The sequence below is a fragment of the Micropterus salmoides genome, unplaced genomic scaffold (assembly GCF_014851395.1).
Source record: "Micropterus salmoides isolate LMB-PRFRI ecotype aquatic unplaced genomic scaffold, ASM1485139v1 Ms_hic_scaffold_6, whole genome shotgun sequence".
NCBI classification, from domain to species: Eukaryota; Metazoa; Chordata; class Actinopteri; order Centrarchiformes; family Centrarchidae; genus Micropterus; species Micropterus salmoides.
The window spans coordinates 7609041-7634499 of NW_024044348.1; the positions used below are offsets into that span (position 1 = coordinate 7609041).

General features: G+C 38.7%; 1 protein-coding gene across 3 annotated transcripts in view; it reads right to left on the bottom strand.

The window, feature by feature from the left end:
- Window positions 1–12866: 12866 nt before the first annotated feature.
- LOC119890562 (N-acetyllactosaminide alpha-1,3-galactosyltransferase-like) overlaps window positions 12867–25459 on the bottom strand; it is a 33147-nt gene continuing 20554 nt past the window's right edge. For 2 of the 3 annotated variants that reach the window (XM_038701882.1, XM_038701884.1), the window contains exons 3-6: window positions 16785–16868; window positions 16559–16654; window positions 15263–15400; window positions 12867–13946 (exon numbers count right to left, since the gene is read on the bottom strand). In XM_038701882.1, the coding sequence (XP_038557810.1) occupies window positions 13262–13946; window positions 15263–15400; window positions 16559–16654; window positions 16785–16868 (1003 nt within the window). In that variant the 3' untranslated portion in view covers window positions 12867–13261. The remainder of the gene's footprint in view (window positions 13947–15262; window positions 15401–16558; window positions 16655–16784; window positions 16869–25459) is intronic. The other variant, XM_038701885.1, reaches the window with a different exon arrangement.

The following is a 25459-nucleotide window of genomic DNA, read 5'->3' on the forward strand; positions in this document are numbered from 1 at the left end:
ATTAAAATATAGATTTTATACCAGGCGAGGATGAAAATATCATAGTTTCCTTTATTGCATTACCATTTACTCTTTAATACAAAAATAGGTTCATTGTTGATTCATATTCCTTAGCTTCTGATCTATCAAAGGAGCCCTGAATTATGCATCTAGGTCTAATGGTTGAGGAGTTATTATTGATTCATTTTGGGTATGTTGTTTTAGGCGTTTTTCCTGGAAATAGGGGCAAATAGCTGGGGGTTTCCAACAGGTTAAATTGACAAACTTCATCATATGTGTAATTCAGGGCACACAAACAAAACCATAATATTTCTTGTCCCTTGCAACCACACAATTTCTTTCCGAAACAAGGTGCCATGGTCGTCTACCGGAAGGGTATAGGGACTTGGGCTCTCTATTGGAAATGACTCTCCTGTGTGAAAGTCCTGTGTTTGAACCACCCACCCATCCGAACATCCTCCATACATGGACGTTTTCACTCTTTATACTACATTCGTCCTCTGCTTCTGTTGTTATCGCCCCATGCTGGTACTGTACCTTCATACATGTGTACTTTTCATGCCCAGGAGAGGCAAAACATCACACTGCCACAATATTATCTAATGGATCGGCGGGTGTATTACACACATGGTGTGATAATGGGTTGTAAATTATGGTAAATTTCAGGAAAGCGACTGCTCGCAGATCCAAATTAGAGTGTATTGCACAGGATGAATTAAAATATGAAGGGATTGTGTGTCCTTGTGTGTCTGTGTACGTGTGTCATGACTTTGGGTTGTGGACTTTCCGACTGTGGCCTTCTGAAGCCCAGCTGATTCTATAAATACTGTGTGGAGCTTTACATAAGTGTGGTTGTCATTAATGTGGCAGGCATTCCTCCCTTCCTCCTCTGCTGCACTAACACACACTCACTGTTACTCACAAAGAGCTGCTTCTCAAGTTACGGCCCATAGACCGTTGCTGTTGCTCACCAGTAAGATTTTATTTAAAGAAGCACAATTATGGGAAATACAATGTTCCAGTATTTACAGATGATAGATTCAGACACATGTGACTGTGACTTAGATTGGTTATATACATATATAATGTTACACTTTACTTAACATTTTAGAAAATCCACTGATTTTCCAGGCACATTCAGTCTAACTCCAGGTAATGCATCAGAGCTGGAATTGGTCTTGATTTGATCCCTGAGGAAAAAGTTGCTGAAATCTGTCTAATCAGGTCAGTTTGCTGCATTTTAACAGAAAAGATTTCTCTTATCAGGTTTACCTCATTTAAATGACAGGGACCAGGTTCCCTAATTATATTTATATTTTGCTCACTAGTGTATTTTACTTACAGCAAGCAACATCTCTAAGCAACATCGTTTTCTGTGGCACCAGGCCAGTGTTAAAAATACAAAACAATGAATGGGCCAGCTACAGTCACTTAGAACTCTGCCGCTCATCACACATGATTGGTCACTTGCAAGTACACAGCAACACAAAGTTAATACTGTGTTTGGAGTGTGTGTAGAGCTGAGAGGGACAGCATAAAGGGAAAAGCCATGCAGAATAATGCTGCTAAATGCTGCAAAATTACAGATATGTTCAAGAGGATATCTGAGATATTTTTGATGTGTTTTTGTGTGTAGTAGTACAACTAAAAGATATGTCACTGGCATAAACAGTGAACGGAAAAACTATCTCAACAAGACGGTTACATCATACAGTACATGGAATTGGAGTTGGAACCTGAAATATTAGCCTAGTCTGGCCCTCTGCAGCACAGCTGGATCAGCTGTTTGTTTAACTGCTCTGTAGTGACATTGTTGCCTTGGAGTTTGTAATTGCACATGTGCATTTGGAAGGTCCGGTGTATCATCGTCATATCCTCCAGAATTAAGAGCACTGAAGTGTCAATAATGATGGCATACCAGATCTGTACTGCACTTTTTGTATTGGAAATGCAAAGCTGGCATCTTCATTTCAAATGTCCATCCATGGGTTTTCCTTGGTCCAGTTTACTGCTTTACAAACTGGTTCAGGGTAAATTATGCAAAACCTTCAGGAATCTTTTTGGCCACTTAAACACAAGATTGATATATGGTGAACATACAAGCAAACAGCTGCCTCTTTACACATCCAGCGGACATAGAGCAACATTATCATTCGGATGCAAGTCTAATAGTCCTTTTAGCTCTCGTTTGTTTGGTCTCTACTAACTAGTAAATGCTCCACAACGCTCTCCAGCTAGTCACCAACTATGTCTGTTTGCCTTTTGCTGAACGAGTAGCATACAGTGGGTTAATCAGAGCTTTTATGCTGGGAGTGGTGTTGTTGAGAGTAGTGACATTGAATTGACCGAGCTGAGAGATGCTAAAATGCTCAGTAGAGCTGATGCAGATTGTAGTGGTGGGCGATAATTCTCTGTGGGTTCTCCATTATGAGCAACATCGTTGTCATTATACATGGTAACTTGTTGGAAAATATTGATTAGAGCAGCTTTTAAGTCAAAGAATTGAAACGGTTCAGCTAAAAATAAAAACATTTTGCAAAATTCGCTATAGCTAGCATGTACGCATATGCATCTACACATTCATGCATTCACATACACACAACCTCGCAAACACTTAATCTCCATGGCAAATTACAGCCTGATAGATAGAAAGCTGCGGTTATCATGGTGTGGGCACAGCTTTGTGGGCATGGCTAAAGTGTAAGGGCGGGGCAAACCTTCACCAATGAACAAGGAACTCTGCCGGGAACGTGGCAGAATTGCGGGTATGTATGTGTGTATGTCTCTTCTACAAACTTTGGTCATGGTACATGAATCCAATTTGTGAATTTAGAAGCAATGCGCCTTTTTGCGATAGGTCAATCCCATTGCTTCGGCCCGTTTTAGCCAATTGGCATAAAAACATACACACACACACGTGCACACTTGACCTCCATGCCAAATTTTTGCCTCCTAGGGTGTAAACTGTGCCAAAGAGTGGTGGCATTTTTGCGGACAGACTGACCTCCCAACGAACCGACAGAGCGAGTTCTCCAGCTGCTTGTCACAGCATCATACAGACACCTGAGCATTGTATGGATTGTACCTCTGGCTAAGTATTCCCATATTCACTCTTATGCATTTTGCAGTGGAAAAGACCAAAAGGTAAAGAAGAATAATAGGATACTGAGCACAGCAGGCAGCAGAATGTAAGAAGAGAGGAAAGTAATTGAAAAAGAAAGGAGAAACATCAAAAGAAGAAGAGGACATGATGGAGCAGGCCTGGAGGAGAGGCAATTAAACACCTCTTGCTCACACACACACACAAGCCTGCATGTCACTCACATGTCAGAGAGGAGGGCAAACCCCTGCTGGAGATTAATTACTCAGTGCCATTCACAGGGGGAATTTGGGGATTTTTCTCTCTTGTCCCATTGTGCGGACACACACCTCTGCCCCGGGGATGTTCGACTCTGTAGGAGCAACGCTCCAAAAAAACCCTGCTCGCTCTTTTCACGATGACTGTGGGGCAAACATTTACTGTGTCTATTTAAGTGATAATGTGACGAGGAGAAAATAACAGGTTGAACTCTTTCTATCTTTCTCTCTCACTTTGAACTTCAGCTTACAATAGAAAACTTGTTGTTGAGTTGATGACATCAGTACCAGTACTTGACTTCTTACAGTTTATAATTTTGTGTCAATGTCAAAGGTTATTTAGCTCCAATTTGTTTTATATAAATTTCACTTTTCTACTAGAAATAATCCCACTGACCCACTGGTAGGTCCATTCTTTACAGTCTTGTGGTGTGAAAAACCTGAGAACCTCGAATTCTTTGGAGATGATTCTTTGGCAATGTTTTCAAAGATACTAAAATATATCTGAAAAGCGTTGAAATTTGTATAAAGAGATACTCAAGACCTCTACATGCATATTTCTGTTTGATGTAACAATGCAGAAACGTGGCATCTTACATTTAAATATTTCATTCAATGCAAAGAAGTTTGATCCTGTCCGCTGGTTTGAGTTTGAGTTTAGTTTGCAGGATATCTTAAAAATGTAATGTATTTTCAATGAATTCTGGTAAGAATTTAGGCCTCTGTCTTATTCTCAAGGCAGCATTAGGCTATATATATGTATATAGAATATAGAATTTGCTTTCATTCATCACTGGTATTTCATGTTTGGGATACTACACATTTTTCAAAAATTACTGTAACATGAATTTATCAGCTGGTTACACTTACAGGAGTTGACATTCAACATCAGATAAACATGTTTCTCTGCATTGTCAATTTTTCAGGGACTCTGATAACAACCTTGTTTTTGCAGGAGTGCTCTGAACGCCTCAAATTATTTTTGTGGGGTTCAACAAAAAAGGCAGTAGGCTGCAAAACACATTCTGTCTGATTGCGGCCATAATCTGCTAGCATAGCTACTATTGGCAATATGAGCTATGACTGTGTAACGTCACAGACCACAGTGACTGTGGATTTTTGATTATTTGATTATTGAAAAATATGTTAATTTCCTACAGTGGTGTTGAAATATAATCGCTTCATTATCTGATATTTCTCTAGAGATTGTAAATAGAGATGGTGGAAGTCTTTTTCTGGGTGACAGATCCACACATTAAACATTTTGAGGGAAGTTTCTGTAATAATAGAACTGTAATACAGAATTTAAATCTCTTTCCTTCTAGCAATTTTTCCTTCTTTTTTATCACCTTTTCTTTAGTTACTGTCTCCGTGTGTCTTCTGTGCTTCTCCTTCTGAACAAAAAGAGTGATATCAGGGTTTTTACCCAACATTACTGTAACAGTACATTTTGGTTAATACGTGTTTGCCTTTACTCAAGCAAAAGATTTTAATGCAGTTTATGTAAAGGTTAGTAAAAGTATGCTACATCGTCCACTGACAGTGATTCTCTAATATTCTACAGGCTTTTGTCTGCAGTAGCTAATGTCTAAAGGTCTGACAGATATGAAGACAACACAATGCACAAACACACACACACACACACACGCTGAGCACTCTGTATCGCCTTCGACCACACCAGAGCAACACTATCTATATCATGGCTCATACTTCCTCCTCCTCTCTTCTCTCCTTATCTTTTGTAGTTCACACCTCCTCCCTGTGCAGTAGAGAATCATTTACATGTGGTATTAAAACTGTCAGGCCATAACTCTGCACAATGGAGGTGGCTCAGGGCCAAACGTGTGTGTGTGTGTGTGTTGTGTGTATGTGGTCGTAACAGCGTATATGGTAGGTAGCAGTGAAGATATGAGTCAGATCCAGTTCATTACAATGGTGCTTTGTGAGCGTGTCAGACAGGAATGTGTATGATGGGAAGGATGAGCTGAGCCAGATGCTGCTCTATGTCAGTGGACTTCACTCTCATAACTCTGTTTTTCATCTTTCTTGTCTTTTATTTTGTCTTGCAATTTTCTGCTTTTCTTCTTCTTCTTCTTCTTCTTCTTCTTCTCACCCCCCTTGTTTTTTTACTTTTGTCCTTTTCCTTCTTCACTCCACATGGGTGAATCTATTCACACGTCCTCCACCATCACAAAGGAATGTGACCTGTGGAGAGTCGTAGTGATACTTTGGAGTATGATGTTACAGCTTTGACATATATCCTCTCACAAGGGCACGCAGGGGTGGGGGGATCCATTGTGGTTAGGGTTCTGGGAAAGCAAATTTCAAGATTGGTGTGTGAGTGGGGGGGGGGTAAAATCTCTAATATCTGCGCTTCATTTCATCAAACAAGCTCTACCGTTATATTGTTGAGGCGTATTAAAGTTAAAAAAAGAACAAATGAGGAGGATAATCCATAGGAATTTCTCATTAGATCAGTTTCACATTATTATTTTTGTGCATAAAGAGGTTGATTAGAACAAAATCACTGAAGGAATTCAACCTCCTATTCCAGAGAAGTTTGCCTGAACTTAATGTGTTGTTACAAGACCACATAAAAAAGACATGCTATCACCTGACAAGAGAAAGGCCCAATGAACAAGAAAAAAACAAACAAACAAGAAAAATCTCTTCTATCACTTTATCTCTTGTTGTTTTAAAATGTAGCTCTTGAACCAGGTTAGCGTATTTAATTAAGATAAATAAATGTAATATAATTTTTTTATTCATAAATGCAATAAACGAGGCACTGGACAAATGCAATTTTGAACTGGTTGTGGCGCTCCGTCAAGCGATCACCAAAATTAGTCAGCTTCATCCTCTCCCATGCATGTCTGTACAAAATTTCATGGCTATCCATCCAATAATTGAGGTATTTCAGTTAGGAACAAGGTGGTGGACCAACCCACCTACATTGCCATCCTTAGATCAATGCCATTCACATGGCTTTAAGAAAACATACGTATTAAGATTTTATTTGAGATCTGTAACACTCTGACTTCAATGCTTTCTTGTATTTTAGCAAGATGAATCTGAATCTTAAATGGAACCAGGTGTTGGAAGCGAACCCTACCCCATTTAGTCTTTGGAAAGCAAAAGGGTACAGCCTGCAGCACCTTCTGAAGGTTTGATTTACACCTTCATTCATGTTTACTTCTATGTTTGTGTGGGCTTCTCAGAAGCTTTTCAAGAATGACGCTTTTTCAGGGCACTGGGAGGCCTGGCAGATATGCAAACACAACATGTATGTGCCAAACTACCAGACATGCATGCAGGTGTTCATGCACTTACTACTGACTTCATATCCACCATGATGTTTATGTACCAGTGGGTTGTGTAATTCCACTTCACCTCATATTTTCATAGCTGGGATGTCACCTCTTGTAAATAACGAGAGCAAGGTGATGTCAGCATGTCCCACCCTAAAACTGCTGCTTCCAACAACATGGCCTGTTGAAGAAATCAACACCCTTTCTGGGAAAGAACACCTCACACCATTTATTCAATGGAGGAGTGTGATTACTGCATAACTTTGAGAAACAGTTAACTTTTTTTAACCTGTGAGTGATCAGATGCATTAGAGTCTGTAGTATGCTTTGTGTTATGGGTTGATTTTGGGCATAACCTGATGCAGACATAGAACACAACAGAATCTCGTTTAAGATAAAAGTCTTTAATGCTAAACAATAATTTGGAGAGGTAGCTGGCAAGGCTGACAAAGGCAGAGCGCAGGCAGGTAGCAGACGGCATGGTCTTGGTAGCATTTTGCAGAGATGTCTGGACGTGACGGAGGAAGTGGAGCGTGAGCACAGGAATACTGGAGCACGGGAAAAACACGCCAGGAAGAGATCCTCAACGATCACAAAAAGCACAAGAGGTTCAACAAGGGAGTTTGGCCGAGAGTTACTGTACCACAATGGAGACAGAACAATCTGTCAATGAATTGTAGGAGACAAGGTATATTTGACCAGACAGAAGATGAGGTGATTGGAGTCAGGTTTGTCACATGGCCAGGGGCCTGTACCACGAAGCGAGTTCAACATACCCAGAATATCTTTTGTCATGTGGCTTCACTAACCCCAATCACGATCGGGATAAGAAGTCACACAAAGCTGGTTATCAACTCGGTAAGTCAACCCAGGGTATCCCATTCCAGCCATGAGCACGTTCACATAAAAGATTCGGTATTAGCAGCAGATGACAAATCGCAGACATTGACAAGTCCATTGGCAGCAGAGCGGCATATTTTACATGCAAAGACCAAATTGTAATATTAGACAAATAGAAATTGTCTAAGTAACACAGCTGCAGCTGATGCAGGCAGGAAGACAGAACATTGCCGACAGTGTGAGTGCCTAAATGAACAGGCGTAGCCTATGATATGAATGTGTGATTTAATGTATTCTTATGTGCAGAAATGGTGTATGTACCACGGTTTCAAAGTCAGTTGGTAGATAAGCAAGCTGTTGTGAAACCAAACTGCTTTGCTTCTTTGTGCAACAGATGCAAGGGGGTAAGTTGTTGTGTCACTTCCAAAGTTGAGACCAAACCTACGTAAGCCCCTGAATCAAGTATCTTTCAAAACTGTCCCCAGATGTTGGACTGCTGTTAGTTTATATATGCCAAGCACTTATCAAAACCATATATTTGTGCTTTATAAGGGAAAAAAGAAATACAAAAACATACACATACACATAGAAAACACATGTATAAAGTCATACACTGTATGCATATGTCACATCCAAGCAGGTTAAAGTCCCAAAAAGATGTTTTATTATTAAAGAAACTATAAACAACATAACTATTTCCAGAACATGAAATGTGATAATCAATGGCATCAATGGTGAGTGGAATGCACGGGTGAGAAATGTACAAATGATGGTTGACGGCAACTCAGGACAGTAAACAAACCCAAACCAGGAGATATATAGCCTAGCAGAAAGACAATGAGACAGGGGTGATATATGTAGCTTTGGCCTACACAGGTGTCAGCTCATTATCTAACGAGCCCTCCCAAACTGCCAGCTCCTGCAGAAAGAAACCAATGAAGCCGCAGCAGAAAGAAAGGGAGGGGTCGTAACACATACAACATTAGAAAAGTTAATTAAAAAATTTAATTCATACATCTAAAATTTTATCCATAGGCATACATATACATTCATACAGTATACCAACCTGCATACAAACATAAATACTCACATACAGACAATATTATATTCCCCATATTAAATATTAAAAGCCTTTCAAAACAGGATACTGATTTTGCTAGTTCATCAGACAGCTGGTTTCAATCACTATCCAAATAGCTATAATCATCATTTCAGTAAAGATATTTAGTAATCATCATGATCACATAATACGTCTTATTTCGTTGTCCCACTTTTCATTCAATATCTTAAAATGAGTGAAACAGTGTCCCTCTTGATCGTAAAGCTTATAACTGTCAATCAGTTTGTGCAGTGAATTCTATAGTTGACGCAATTATTGGTTAATGTAGGCCCAGTGAAGTTGGTATCATTTGATTTACAAATAATATAAAAAATAGGTGCATTCACTGTCATGCGATGGCAAAATTGTGAATGGACAGGAATCTGGAAAACAAACTACAACCAGTTTCACTGTGGACACACAACAGACAAATTATTTAGAAAGTAGGACTACTTTAACTAGCTAGCAGTGGAGAGTAAAAAAAAGATGTTCTGTCAACAACCAGTACATCTTCTGTCTGACTCCCTGTCTTTTTTTACCTGCTGGTGTCTCTTAAATGATGCTTAAGGTTAAGGTGAACCTGGCATTTGCTGTGTAGTGGTTGATGTTATCAGGGGTTATATCAAAAACTGACCAACGCGTGGTCTCATAGCTTTTGCTTTTATTGTGTGACAAGGGCTCCTTTTGAACCATGACAAACTGTTAACTCTGTGTCTTATCTGTCTATCAGCTACTCTCCTCTTTTTCACCTCTCCACTAGGTCTTTTGATGTCTGAACTGCCTGTCGTAATTCTTATCTCTTCTGCTCTCTCCTCCTATTCTCTTCTCTTCTCTTCTCTTCTCTCCTGTCCTGGTCATAAAAAGGATGCAATCAGCATATGCCAACCAAAATCTAACCAAATCTCAAATGTTTAGATTTTTTCAGGACGCACAAACCTAGATGACCTCAATTTTCTGATGCTAAACTCAGAGAAAACTGAGTTATTGAGAAAACTGAGTTATTGCATTTGGCCCCAAACAGTTAAGAGACGCATTATCTAAAGATATATATAGTAGGTACTCAAAATGGCATTGCTCAAGCAAAATTAACAACAATAAATTATATTTGTTTCATGAACATGCTTGTGTATGACACAGTGTAAAACAGCTAGAAGAGAATTCCCCGTAAAAAAAAAAAATTCCTTTTACACCACTAGAACACTGTGGAACCCATAGAATCAAGACCCAGTTTGGTTTCAGGAGGCACGCACCATCTCCACATTTAAGAGTAGGCTTAAGACTTTCCTCTTTGATAAAGCTTATGGTTAGGGCTGGTTAGCCCTGACCATACCATTGTTGCTGCTATAGGCCTTGACTGCTGGGAGACTTCCCATGATGCACTGAGCTCTCTCCTTCTCTTCCTCTTCATTTTTAAGCAATTGTATACCAATAATGCTTCTTACTTGACTACTTTCCATGTACTTGGTCTTTGCATATTGATTTTCTCTGAGTGAGTTAATTCTGTTTACATCACATTATTTTACTTTTTACTACATGAAGGTATTGATAAGATCCCTTTTAAATAAAAGCTTTTAGACTACTGAGCAAAAACAAAGATCAGTTTTACTGACAGGATTCTATTTAATGAAATCACCATCGCGCATCGCAATAAAAAGAAATAGCAACCAATGCTAATTGTAACGAAGGTATGAATAGCAAATGTAGCAAAGTTAAAAAGAAATTTCTGGTCCCCCAAAAGAACAGTTTTTAAAAGGAATGTGAAAATTTTCCATTCCTAAAATAAAAATCAACTTTTAATGGGTTACTCCCCTGGTTACTGTCTACATATACGATAAACCAGAGACTGAGGCGTTTAATTAATCTAGAATTAATGTGAGCACAGCAGAAATCTAAGAATTTATAAAACTGTGTGTCTTGAGCTTTATTTTAAATATTTTGCACAAGCGGAGCTGCTCTAGAGGCAGAGGAAGTTAGCTTTAAATAATGTTAGAGAGAAGAATAAGAGTTAGAGAGAGCATACCTACACTTTTTGATATTTTAAAGCACTCTTGCAATATATAGATACAGCTAGTGAACCTCCAGGTACAGTGAATATAAAATGATCCTCCTAGGATAGACACATATCATCACTCTACAGTAATCACTGATTTTATTTTTCAGATTGTTGCTTTGTCCACATAATCACAAGCACAATTAGTCATCAAAGCCACCAAACATTTGAAATGTTTAAAATGCAATTAATGTAATTGACTGTGTTAGTTGAGCATCTTGGAGAAATGTGTTTTCTGTGATAGGATAAGAGAATAAAACCAAACGTCCTTAGCATAACAAGTTTGGACATCGTCTGATAACTATTTTATTTTTATTTGTAAATCTTTTTCTGTTTAATTAATGTCCTGTTTTTATAATTTTCTGCTATTTTGTGATAGCATTTTCCTTTGTCTGGAAACTACTTTGTGCTTCCTTCATGGGATATATGTGCGTTGAGTGCCACCGTGTGGTGTGTGGAGAGATTGTGAAGACTGTATGTCCCTTCCAGTATTTTACAGTCTATCCAGTGCATCTTAACAAGTCAATTATGTAAGTCAAAAGTCTAATTCCTTTAAACGTAATAAATAAATCTGCCAGTGTGGTAAGATGTTTAAGAATATCAACATGTTTCCAATGCAAATTAGACCAGTTTTGGAGGGTTGAGCACATAGGCCTTGTATTGAGACAGGCAGGGTTGAGTTTGGACAGAGAAGTGATTGGAAGAGACTAACAGTCAAAGAGGTGGAGGAGTCAGTGAAGCTGAAAGCTGATGGTGAACAAGTCAGATCCACAGGAGAAACCCAAATCCTTTATTCATAACAATCAGGTTATTTGATGGCATCCTGTGGATTCTGTTGTGTAACAAGGTAAACATGACGCTACCACCCTCAAGTGGTACATGGCTAAACTGCCTATCATTGCATTATTTGTTTCCCTCTTTTCTAGCATTGACCCTTTGCTCTTCAAACTGGGAGACATGGCTGCACTGTGTATTCAACCTACAGATAGCGTCTTACTTTCTCCTGCTATATATATATTTTAATTGTTGATATCTATTAACAGGCCTTTTAGCCTAACAACTATAAGGCAAGGACTGTTCTCATGATACATGAGTACAGTCCTTTTCATGCTCCGTCTTTGACAGAGTGCTAAGGTTGCAGGGTGTGCTGATGTTCCAGATGGTGGCAGTCTATGAATAATGCATCATTGCCTTCAGTCAGACAGGTCCAAGCTGATCTGAGGTCAACTGAATGACACAGGTGGCGACTGTGTGGTTCATGCTGAGCAGTGGGGTGGACTGCCCAGGGACGAGCTGGGAATAGTGGCTCTTGATATGCAATACTCGTGTGTCTCATTTAGGTACTGCAGATACAGTACAACATAATTTTAAGTCTTTAAAAGTACAAGGTTTGAGAAATACTGACACACAATGTCTATTCTGTTCCCACTATGTGTGTATGTGTATGTTAAACATATGAGATGGCCTTGAAGTTTTTTACTTGAAGCCATTGTGAAACTGTGAGAACAGAACTGGACAACACATTCAAGGATAGTGATTACAAATCAGAAACATTGATGTTTCTTAAAACAGATTTAGACCAAATGTTTTAAAAATTGATTAGTACAGTCAGGAAACAAAAGTATAGTCTAACTGTCAAATTAGTCCCTCATGTCAGGAAAAGTTATCACCAGGGAAAGATCAACATGAAGTACAACATCCTAGTAAACGTGCACATTTGAGCTCACAAAATTAAAAGTAACAAGAGTAAATGCATAACATCAGTTAACTAGAATGTTGTATAAGCAATACATTAGACTCAGACAGCTAGTTAGTTAGCAATAAATTAAGGCTGTAAGATATGGTAGTAAAGAGACAAGACACGATACTGGATAGACAAGATCGAGAAGAGTCAAGCCTATGTAAAAGTAAACACATTTCAGGTGGCAGGCGAAAATTTAATGTCGATCCCTTTCTTATGTAATATCATCCCTGCTGAGTCAACACACATGATTTAGTCTTCCCTCCTCTTTCCTGTCTTTTGTTTGGGAAAGTAACCTCTTGAAATGTGATTGTGGCACTTTTTCACCTCAATGATAAAATAATTCATTTTAATTCAGTTATGAATTATAATATATAATATAATTGAATAGTTCCTCTGCCCACTGGATGGCTGCCATGTCACTAAGATATTTTCAGAAAGAGGCAAGAATAATAGACAGTGCATACAAAATACTAATTCAGGACTTTAATTTAGCAAAAATATACACGCACAAAAAAACTGCTATGGTCCAGGGCCCACGAGATATGCCATATCAAGAACCTACACCTCCCGTGTAGGTTTGTCATTTGCAAATTGTGGATTCTTTAGCTTCAGCTTTGTTTGATTTAAATTTTAAGGGCTTCATGAGTGCATGACTGCATACAACATTGCCAAAGCATATTAACACAAATTATACAGCCATAATAAACAATAAACAATCAATAATAGGCTAAACATTCTCTCTGATTTAGTAAATCTGGTAAACTGCAAAATACAGAAAGATTTAAGAAACCAATACAGTTAACCAATAAGTTTACAGTAAACAATCTGTATCAATATTCCAATTTGTTGCTCCGCTTTCCATTCTATGAATTTCGAACTGTGTCATAATTCTTTGGTTCCCATATTAGACGGGTGACATTTATGTCACTCTTGTCTGCAATACTCTCGTCCCAGCAGTACTCAGGGGATAGCAGCCTGCCTGGTTTATTAAGCCAAAAGTACTTGTTTAGATGACTCTCATCATGCCACAGAGCTTCCACATCGTTTTGTTTGTCCTCCATGATGTTCAGATAGCAGGCATCTGCCAAATTTTTCACATTTTCCCACAAGCCTCCAAAGATAGCAGCATGGTAGTAAAAATCTCCGGTTTCCATGAAGGCTTTGGATTTGGGGTTTCTGTCGTAGGTGAACCTCTCATTTGGAAGTTTGTAAAAGTGGGCATGGAGCAAAGCCACAGAATCCCCCAGAGCCTCTGATCCAAATCTCCCCTTAAACTCCTGATCCACATCAAAGCAGAAGACATATTTGCAGCAGTGACGAATCTCTGCTTCTATGGTTTCTGATATTGCTTTCATACGCATCATAGAGATGTCCTGCCACCTGGAGTGCTTTTCTACCTGGATAACCTTCATGATTCGCTGAGGAGAAAGCTCAATGTTTGGTACGTTCTCTGGTAGATCTGTAAACACGTAATATGTCACTGGTAATCCCAACATAAAATGCTGTTCTGCAGTGGTAAGGAAAGTCTTAAGGTAGGCATCCAGGTACCTTAGGTAGAAACACAGAGAAAAACAAAAAATATATCAAATGTAACATTTAAAACTTATTTTTATCATTCCGACCTGAAGTCCTTCTTGTTGCTTATTTGCTTTAATCTGCTTTCACATTAAAACAGGGTTTTTCCTGCGTAGAAATAACAACGTCAAACTTGGTCCCACCTCCAGCAAGAACAAAGCTCTGACGGGTGACCCTTCCTAAAACTTCCAGAGAGGAAGAAAAGAGCTATACGGGCAAATTTTAAATAAACAGGCCAACAGTATTTCTGCTTGTAACGTCTTTGCCACACAGCAAAATAATCACTAAAGAAAAAAGTGCTTTTCATTGTTTTAATATTTACAGTTTTATAGAGACAGCAGGTGTTTAAAAATGTTGTTGCAAAAGGCATTTGTGAACTCTATGCGCCACCCTGTACTGTGACTACAAAGCCAGAGTCTGTTCGTTTACCTCAGTGAAATGTAAGGAAATAAAGTTTTAATTTTTGAAACATGACTTTCACATACTGATAAAAGCAAATAATTTCAATTAGAAAGTATAATAAATAAATAATGATAACTGGATAACTAAAAGTACAATTATTTTTTTATTATTTTTAAATGCTTCAAAAACAGGAGATCTGTAAATATTATTTAGCTAGGGAAATTCTGCTTATAAGTATTTGATGTCCTCAATCTCAAACATAGCTTAATCATGTAATATGACGTGCTTCAGTGTGAACAAATATTACTGGGACCACAAGAGAAAATTTCTAATGAACATTTAATATCCAGGTATTCGCATCAGCTACACTGCAAGAGGACCCTGAACTACATATGAAAACAAGCGCTGTTATATTTGATTTGATTTTTTAAAGTAAAATATGCATAAACTTGATAATCGTCATTTTCTTCAATCATATAATTATTAGAACTCCTGAAATACGTTTCTTTGTAAAACATGTTTGCTTGAGACAGTTGAAGGCACGGTACACATGCATGTGATCAGGATGGTTCCACTTTTGCCTCATTTTGAGCCAGGAAAATAACCTGTAAAAGAATACTTTTTGGGTATTTGCGTAATTAAAAATAATGAGGTTTTAACAAGAGTTGTAGTAGATGAGAAAATTTAAAACTAATATGTTTCATTAGCTTTGAGACAAGTATCATACATATGTATTATCTGCTGACCTTGTCTTCTAACACTGAGGTCAGTTCTTTGAGTTTGAACCCATGCTCAGTTGTCCCCTATCCCAATAACCCTGCAGGTCTGCTGTCATGTGTGCTGCATTTGCCTTTCTTACAGCCACAAATATTTATGGAGAAACAGACCTGCCCACAGCAAAGACAGTGAGGGCCACAGATGAGTGGCTTTCGATGTGCTTCTGGTCGTAAAGATAGGGGTCAAACATCCCCTCCCAGATGATAGGTGCTTTCCAAGACGTGCATGTTTGAACACCCGGTCTGGCTCTGAAATGGAAGATGAAAACACAATAAACAGCCATATGAGGAGGTGATACAGGAGGTACATTGTGTTCAACCATGAGCAAGTAAACAAAAGGAATTTCTAACTGTCTAACTGTGATTAAACAACAGTAGTTGTTTTATTTTGTGAATGTTCTCTTTTATTGACATTTGATTTGATATAATTCCTTTAAAAAAGTTTAAAATTTTTGAGTTTAATATGACCCAATTTTGCATTCTAATAAAAATCAAACAAATGTTTATGCTATAATTAAAATTGCATAAATTCTGCTCTACAACTGTAAGGGCAGTAGTGAATTGCTGAAATGGAATTATTGTAATCGTGCATATATATGTTAGAAACGATTGTGTTGATGAGTTGCAAGAGTGTAATGAAGTTCTAAGGAAGCCCCACTTTATCAAAGTCAGAAACCAATACATAAGGACACTGGTGAAACCAAAGACAGACGCACATTTTGAACATGCACTTCATCAAAAAAGCGCATGGAAGCGTCACATGAACGGGCAATGCTCAAGTCTCTCTAATAAAGGCAGGAATCTCTCTTTGTGTATCTGTCTGTCTGTCTGTCAAATCATGTTTTCAGGGGAGATACCGTATTTTTGCACCCTGATGATGCCTGACATCTCAAGATGGTGGAGCAGTGGCGTCTTCCTACTGCCCTCTGCAGTCGGCCCTAGGATTCCTGCTTTCCATACACCAGAGCCCAAATCTCCCTAGTTCTGCCTTCTCCTTCTCCTCTACACTTCAAACAAACTGACTTGACTAATGACCCTCTGCAGCAAAAAACTAAAGGGTCAGATCTTTTACCCCAAGTTAAGAGTGCTGTCCCAGATGATGCTCTCTCTCAGTTCTCCTTCACAGGGCACCATTCTATAAAAGTACTCTGATCAATGTTTTTCAATCTACACTTTAAGTAAATAAATAAATACATTTCATTTATATAGCACTCAACGAGAGTTTACATGGCAAAAAAGACAAAACAAAATCAGTATAAAAACCACAACAATAATAAGAGTATGACTCTAACTATGAAAAGTTGAAGAATGGAAAACAGCTTAAAAAACAGGCCAGAAACAAACAGAAAACAGGTCAGGACAAAATTGACTTGACTGAATTTAAAACTAAAGGGTCAGATATTTTACCCAAAGTTAAGTGTGTTGTCCAAATTGAAGCTCTTTGTCTCCTCCCCTGTACTGGTCACCGGCACATTATCCATAGGGACGAGGCTTGTTAAATATCTAATATTGAAAAAAGGCCATCGTGAGACTGGAATAAAATCATTTTGAAGTTATTCTTGGAAATAAATCAAGTTGACTCTTATGTGCTCCTATAGGTATGGAAGAGCAATAATTTGACTTTAGTACTCACCTTAAATATAAGGAAATGAAGCAGACAACAAGCAACACAACACAGCAAAAGTTTCCAGCAACCCTTGCCTTGTGAATGAGGCCACTGTAACGATGCAAAAGCAGACAAACACTTCTGTTCAACCTATATAATATAGGGTTATAAATGACAAACAATTTATGAAGTAATACTGAGAATGCAGCAATATGGCTTGCTGGATGTTTGGCTATGTAAGCAGTTGTCAACTCGAGCAAAATCAGCCAGAGGTTGATATTAACAAACTTTTAGTAGACACTCAGACATCTGTATCGTTACTGTAAGTGCTCTTATGGCGGTTGCTTTCTAGCTTTGTTGACTAGCTTGCCACCCTTGGTCACTCACTCTCACATTTTCTCTTCTTAGCTTCCTCATCAGCTCACTTCAGTCTCTTCATCTCTGCCATTAGCTAACATTATGACCATAGAGCAGTGATCAACTGTGGGACGCACACAAACTGCAATATATGCTTTAATGTGAGCATGTGCAAAAATGTCCTTATAATCAATTTGTTAAACAAGGGAGAAAAAAATACCTGCAGTTAGTTGGGATCAATCATACGACCTTCCAAACAGGAGTCCCACACAGTACCAACTGAGCTAAACATGAACACAAGTGTAGAGACATTTGAAATAATTGGAATTGTTGTGGCCCACCATGTAAACGCTTCAAAAAAAATGTGGCCTGATACCAGCCTTATTTGCAGACTGCTGCCCTACGGTTTTTCAGGTCAGGAGAGTTTACTGGCCAATCAAGCAATAGTAATACCATGGTCAGCAAACCAGTTACTAGTGGTTTTGGCACTTTGGGCAGGTGCCAAGTCCTGCTGGAAAAGGAAATCAGCCTCTCCATAAAGCTTGTTTGCAGATGGAAGCATGAAGTGCACTAATCTCCTGTTTAGATGCCTGCATTGATTCTTAACTTGATGAAACACAGTGGACAAACACCAGCAGATGATACTGTATGGCACCTCAAATCATCACTGACTGTGGAAACTTCACACTGGACTTCAAGTGACTTGGATTCTGTGCCTCTCCACTCGTCCTCAAGACTCAGGGACCTTGATTTCCAAATGAAATGAACAACTTACTTTCATCTGAAAAGAGGAGCAACAGTCCAGTTATTTTCCCCCTTAGCCCAGGTAAGACCCATCTGACGTTGTCTCTGGTTCAGGAGTGGCTTGACAATAGTAATGCGACACCTTCAGCTCTTTCCCGGACACGTCTGTGCGTGGTGGCTCCTGATGCGCTGACTCCAGCCTCAGTCCTTGTGAAGCTCCCCAAGTTTTTGAATCGATTTTGCTTGACAATTCTCTCAAAGCTGTTGCTTGTGCACCTTTTCCTACCACACTTTCCAGACTACACGTCTTTAAACGTCGGCAGGTTCCTGTGCTGTTCAGACTACACGACCTGCTGTCTTGTGAGTGAAGTCTTGAAATCGTTGTGGTGTTCGCACTACATGACTGATCGGTGACAAGGGGTCACACACTACACAAGCTGACAAAGACTGTCACCTGACAACTCGTCTCCAAACCAGGTTTGGCAAAAAAAAAATATGGGAAAAGTGATAAGTATAAGACACTACACACAGAACAGGAGTTGTTTATTATTATAAAGATAAAAATTATAAAGACAAAGATTTGTGAGAACTGATCGATCGCTGATTTGCCCCTGATCACAGCCCAACAGTCGATGCGCTTGGCATCTGTCAAATCAGGCTTAAAATCGTAGTGTGAGCTAGGCTTTACAGATTAAAGTCTCTTCTCAGGTCAACATTTCTGTATTATACATTCTTTATTCTAATACTATGAGATATTGATTTTTGCTTTCCATGAGCTGCAAGCCGTAATCATCAAGATAAAAAGAAAAAAATACCTAAAATATTCTAGATATATAAAATATAAAAAAAATGAATTAAATTACAGGAAAAAATGAACTTTTCTGCAATATTCTAATTTTCTGAGATGCAACCGTTCATCTGTGGTGAAATTCTTGGAAAAAACGCTACTGTATATTGAGTAAATGCAAACTGAACATTTCCTACTGCAGCTTCACATTAAAAACATTTAACTGGCGAAACACAAGATGACTTTCATTAAGTAGTAGTCAGAGGAAATGCAATGTGTTGCAATCTGTGAGATTAGCACTGACCACCATCAGGTCAACGGTGTTAAGCTGCACACCTCCACCTTAGTCAGATAACCAACTACTTTCACTTTTGCTGTTCGCAGAGTCATGCTGTGTGCAGCATAAAATCAGATCATGACTGCTCACATAATTATGGTGGAAAAAGACAAATTATCGCCTGACAATTGTTTGTTTGGCTGCACCATGACTTTAACTGTTGCCACCAGTAACTACAGGTGTCAAGTGTGCACGCTAACAGCGCAAATGCATAACAGCATCTAAACAGGTAGATAAATACAGATCCCGCCAATCAGAACTGCCTTCGGCAGTTACATTTACAATTAGGGATGTTAACATCACTCCTTCATGAACAGCCTCCTTGGCTGTGGTCTGGGAGCATTTTCTAGTTAAATATATAGTAATCATTATGGATTCATCATGTTTTTTAAGAATCTGTTCACACTGGCTAATAACATTCCTTTTGTGAAAGTGAAAATACAACAATAGTATGCTAATTAAAATGTATTTGAAAGTCCCCAGCATCATCTGATTTGAAAAAAGCCTAAAATGGCTGATTTTGAGGCAGCTTTTCCAAAACGTTGCGATGAAAGTTTTGGGCTGGTTTTTGTTTGCAATAAAAAAGTGAAAACTGCAAAGGTAGATGTGATATTTTTAAGTTTAGAATTATAGTTGAATGATTAGGCTTTCCACCTAGGATTCAATTGTGTAAATTTCTTCAGTCCTTCAGTCGTGAATTTCTTTTGCTTTTTTGCTTTAAGGGGCATGCTTCTCTCTTACAACAAATTCACAGCTTTCTCCATGATAGATCTCTAGGCAAATGTATGTTCTTATATGCGTTAGTCTTGGGCAAGTTACTCTGGAATTGTAATGTTACCTTTTACATACTTCTCCTTTAAAAACAGCCACTCTGAAAACACTGCAGCCTCTCAATCCAGATGTTGCTAAACAGTAGGGGGCACAGAAGGGTTTGTTGTCACTCTTTTTACACTGTCTAGCATTTACTGGGCACATACATCACAATGCTATAAATGTCATACCAAATTGAAGAAAGAAGTCTTGAGCACATTTTGTGTTCATTTCATCTCCACATTTTATCCCATTGTGGATTTGTAGACTGTTAAATAGCAAGTGTGCACTGCCATGGGCAGGTACGTTGTCACACTGCATCAGGTCACACTGGATTGTCAAAAAATAACAACACAATTACTATTACTGTCTAATGGTTGGATCAGATGTGAGCAATGAGGTGGGGGGTGCCATTTGTTTAAACCGATGTACAGATGAGACTTGTGGTTATCCAAAAAGAGGAAACAGGGCTTCTCCTTTGAGCACTTTGCATACATTGAAATGTCTCAGGAAGTCAACGGTGAGTATCTTTTATCCATTCAGGCTTTTGCCCCTCATTTGCCTGTTGATCAGGAAATGATTGTGCAGCAGATCTCTAGAGGGGCAGATCATAGACTTTTGATGAGGAGTTCAGAGAAACAGTACCAGGCCTGTAATGGTGAGGCTTTTACCCAGTAACGTTAGCTCAAGCAACTTTCCAGGTTGTCTTAGTAGCATCCTTTGGGCTTTGCCACTAGCAGATTTACGAGTTATGCTGAGATTGTTTATTACACTGTCCAAATGATCTTATGAACCATTAACAACTCATACATATAAATGGTTTGTCATTAAAATAATACTTCATTTATAATTAGTGAACCGATCATGTATAAAGTATGAAAATACAATTTTTAATCACATCATAGATGAGCTTATTAATAAAGAATCCAGTTTGTCTAACCATGTCCCTGAAGGGAGCAGTGGGCAAACAGGCACTGAGTGGAGAACCTACCTAACATGTTTTTGACGGTGGGGGAAACCGGAGCACACCAACATGCAAACTCCACACAGAAAGGCCGGGGCAACCAGGGTTTGAAACCACAAACTTCTTGCTGGGAGGCAACAGTGCTAACCACTGCATCACCGTGCCGCTAATTGATGAATAAAAAATGTACCAATACTTAGCAACTACTTCATAGTGTGTAGATAATAAAGAACAAAACATTTATGACTGTGTTTATGAATGACTTATTAATGTGTATTAATGTATGAACAATGCTTTATAAATGATGAATTCTGTTTTTACTAATACTTAACTAATGCTTCATAGTGTGTATTTATTATAATACCGAAAAACCCTCCATCTCTGGATTAAATGACTACAGGCCTGTCGCCCTGACATCTGTAGTCATGATTTCCTTTGAAAGACTGGTGTTGGCCCATCTGAAGGACATTACAGGGCCCTTGCTGGAACCCTTGCAGTTTGCCTACAAGTTTATATGAACAATGACAAGGGAAACACATTCATTCTCTCTGTGTTTATGGACCCTCGCCAAAACTGCCCGTCAACAATAATAGCTGGCCCACGGTCAGATTTTGATAGTGGCAAAAAAATATAAATAAATAAATACTTTGATAGCGGTACTAAAATACATCTCAGGCATGAAAACAACAGTTCTTCACATAATCACTTCCTCTTTAGTGGGTTTGCCTATAAAATAAAAGCGTGAGAAGCTTGTTTACTGCAATGCTGTATTTTGAGTTGAACTGAGCTTTTACTCTCTGAACGACATTAAAAGAGTCTGTAGCCTGCTTGACACACCTCTGAAAGAGCCGTCAGAAAACGTGATTCCCCGAAAAGACCTCTGCCTGGAGATACTGGGGAATTGAAAAAGTGTCCGTAGGTTGATGGATGCGGATCAAACACCAAAACAAAAACAGTGCAGCACATGCTGCGATCTGAGAAAAATTTGCTTCAGAATCAATTTTTGAAGAGAGTAAAAAAGAAAAAGATGTTCTGAGGAGAGACTGAACACTCAAACCTTGGATTGGGAGTCCTACACCTTACCTCCTGAGCTAAGCAAAGAACATGTTGCTGTATGTCAATATTATGGCTTACATTTTCATCCACCATCTAATGGTTGAAAATACTGCTCCGATGCAAAACATATTTGCAGATCCCTGCTGTATATTATTGCTACTTCTTCTTCTTCTTCTAACGTACGTATTCAACATAGTGATGAGTGTCTACGCTGCCTGAATTCTACCAGAAGTAGAACAAGAAGAACGTAGTGACGAAATGTGGTCTGTAGCGTTGTTTGTCCGTTTTCAGCTACTGTAGAAACATGATGATGCAACGCTTTTTTTTTTTAAAACGATGTACAGATGAGACTTGTGGTTATCCAAAAAGAGGAAACAGGGCTTCTCCTTTGAGCACTTTGCATACATTGAAATGTTTCAGGAAGTCAACAGTGCGTATCTTTCTTCCATTCATATTGCATAATGATGCCATTATCTTTGCATAATTGAGCCCATCAATGGACAGATGAGACTTGTGGTTGGCTAAAATGACACTTTTTTAATACTTCTTTAAAAACAGCCACTCTGAAAACACTGCAGCCTCTCAATCCAGATGTTGCTAAACAGTAGGGGGCACAGAAGGGTTTGTTGTCACTCTTTTTACACTGTCTAGCATTTACTGGGCACATACATCACAATGCTATAAATGTCATACCAAATTGAAGAAAGAAGTCTTGAGCACATTTTGTGTTCATTTCATCTCCACATTTTATCCCATTGTGGATTTGTAGACTGTTAAATAGCAAGTGTGCACTGCCATGGGCAGGTACGTTGTCACACTGCATCAGGTCACACTGGATTGTCAAAAAATAACAACACAATTACTATTACTGTCTAATGGTTGGATCAGATGTGAGCAATGAGGTGGGGGGTGCCATTTGTTTAAACCGATGTACAGATGAGACTTGTGGTTAACCAAAAAGAGGAAACAGTGCTTCTCCTTTGAGCACTTTGCATACATTGAAATGTCTCAGGAAGTCAACGGTGCATATCTTTTATCCATTCAGGCTTTTGCCCCTCATTTGCCTGTTGATCAGGAAATGATTGTGCAGCAGATCTCTAGAGGGGCAGATCATAGACTTTTGATGAGGAGTTCAGAGAAACAGTACCAGGCCTGTAATGGTGAGGCTTTTACCCAGTAACGTTAGCTCAAGCAACTTTCCAGGTTGTCTTAGTAGCATCCTTTGGGCTTTGCCACTAGCAGATTTACGAGTTATGCTGAGATTGTTTATTACACTGTCCAAATGATCTTATGAACCATTAACAACTCATACATATAAATGGTTTGTCATTAAAATAATACTTCATTTATAATTAGTGAACCGATCATGTATAAAGTATGAAAATACAATTTTTAATCACATCATAGATGAGCTTATTAATAAAGAATCCAGTTTGTCTAACCATGTCCCTGAAGGGAGCAGTGGGCAAACAGGCACTGAGTGGAGAACCTACCTAACATGTTTTTGACGGTGGGGGAAACCGGAGCACACCAACATGCAAACTCCACACAGAAAGGCCGGGGCAACCAGGGTTTGAAACCACAAACTTCTTGCTGGGAGGCAACAGTGCTAACCACTGCATCACCGTGCCGCTAATTGATGAATAAAAAATGTACCAATACTTAGCAACTACTTCATAGTGTGTAGATAATAAAGAACAAAACATTTATCACTGTTTATGAATGACTTATTAATGTGTATTAATGCATGAACAATGCTTTATAAATGATGAATTCTGTTTTTACTAATACTTAACTAATGCTTCATAGTGTGTATTTATTATAATACCGAAAAAACCCTCCATCTCTGGATTAAATGACTACAGGCCTGTCGCCCTGACATCTGTAGTCATGATTTCCTTTGAAAGACTGGTGTTGGCCCATCTGAAGGACATTACAGGGCCCTTGCTGGAACCCTTGCAGTTTGCCTACAAGTTTATATGAACAATGACAAGGGAAACACATTCATTCTCTCTGTGTTTATGGACCCTCGCCAAAACTGCCCGTCAACAATAATAGCTGGCCCACGGTCAGATTTTGATAGTGGCAAAAAAATATAAATAAATAAATACTTTGATAGCGGTACTAAAATACATCTCAGGCATGAAAACAACAGTTCTTCACATAATCACTTCCTCTTTAGTGGGTTTGCCTATAAAATAAAAGCGTGAGAAGCTTGTTTACTGCAATGCTGTATTTTGAGTTGAACTGAGCTTTTACTCTCTGAACGACATTAAAAGAGTCTGTAGCCTGCTTGACACACCTCTGAAAGAGCCGTCAGAAAACGTGATTCCCCGAAAAGACCTCTGCCTGGAGATACTGGGGAATTGAAAAAGTGTCCGTAGGTTGATGGATGCGGATCAAACACCAAAACAAAAACAGTGCAGCACATGCTGCGATCTGAGAAAAATTTGCTTCAGAATCAATTTTTGAAGAGAGTAAAAAAGAAAAAGGTGTTCTGAGGAGAGACTGAACACTCAAACCTTGGATTGGGAGTCCTACACCTTACCTCCTGAGCTAAGCAAAGAACATGTTGCTTTATGTCAATATTATGGCTTACATTTTCATCCACCATCTAATGGTTGAAAATACTGCTCCGATGCAAAACTTATTTGCAGATCCCTGCTGTATATTATTGCTACTTCTTCTTCTTCTTCTAACGTACGTATTCAACATAGTGATGAGTGTCTACGCTGCCTGAATTCTACCAGAAGTAGAACAAGTTGTTTGTCCGTTTTCAGCTACTGTAGAAACATGATGATGCAACGCTTTTTTTTTAAAACGATGTACAGATGAGACTTGTGGTTATCCAAAAAGAGGAAACAGGGCTTCTCCTTTGAGCACTTTGCATACATTGAAATGTTTCAGGAAGTCAATGGTGCGTATCTTTCATCCATTCATATTGCATAATAATGCCATTATCTTTGCATAATTGAGCCCATCAATGGACAGATGAGACTTGTGGTTGGCTAAAATGAGGAGACACTTTTTTCATACTTCTTTAAAAACAGCCAGACTGAAAACACTGCAGCCTCTCAAACCAGATGATGCTTTTAACACTGTCTAGTATTTACTGGGCACATACAGTGGGTACGGAAAGTATTCAGACCCCTTTAAATTTTTCACTCTTTGTTTCATTGCAGCCATTTTCCAAAAATCAAAAAAGTTCATTTTATTTCTCAGTAATGTACACTCAGCACCCCATCTTGACAGAAAAAAACAGAAATGTAGAAATTTTTGCAAATTTATTAAAAAAGAAAAACTGAAATATCACATGGTCATAAGTATTCAGACCCTTTGCCGTGACACTCATATTTAACTCAGGTGCTGTCTATTTCTTCTGATCATCCTTGAGATGGTTCTACACCTTCATTTGAGTCCAGCTGTGTTTGATTATACTGATTGGACTTGATTAGGAAAGCCACACACCTGTCTATATAAGACCTTACAGCTCACAGTGCATGTCAGAGCAAATGAGAATCATGAGGTCAAAGGAACTGCCTGAAGAGCTCAGAGACAGAATTGTGGCAAGGCACAGATCTGGCCAAGGTTACAAAAAAATTTCTGCTGCACTTAAGGTTCCTAAGAGCACAGTGGCCTCCATAATC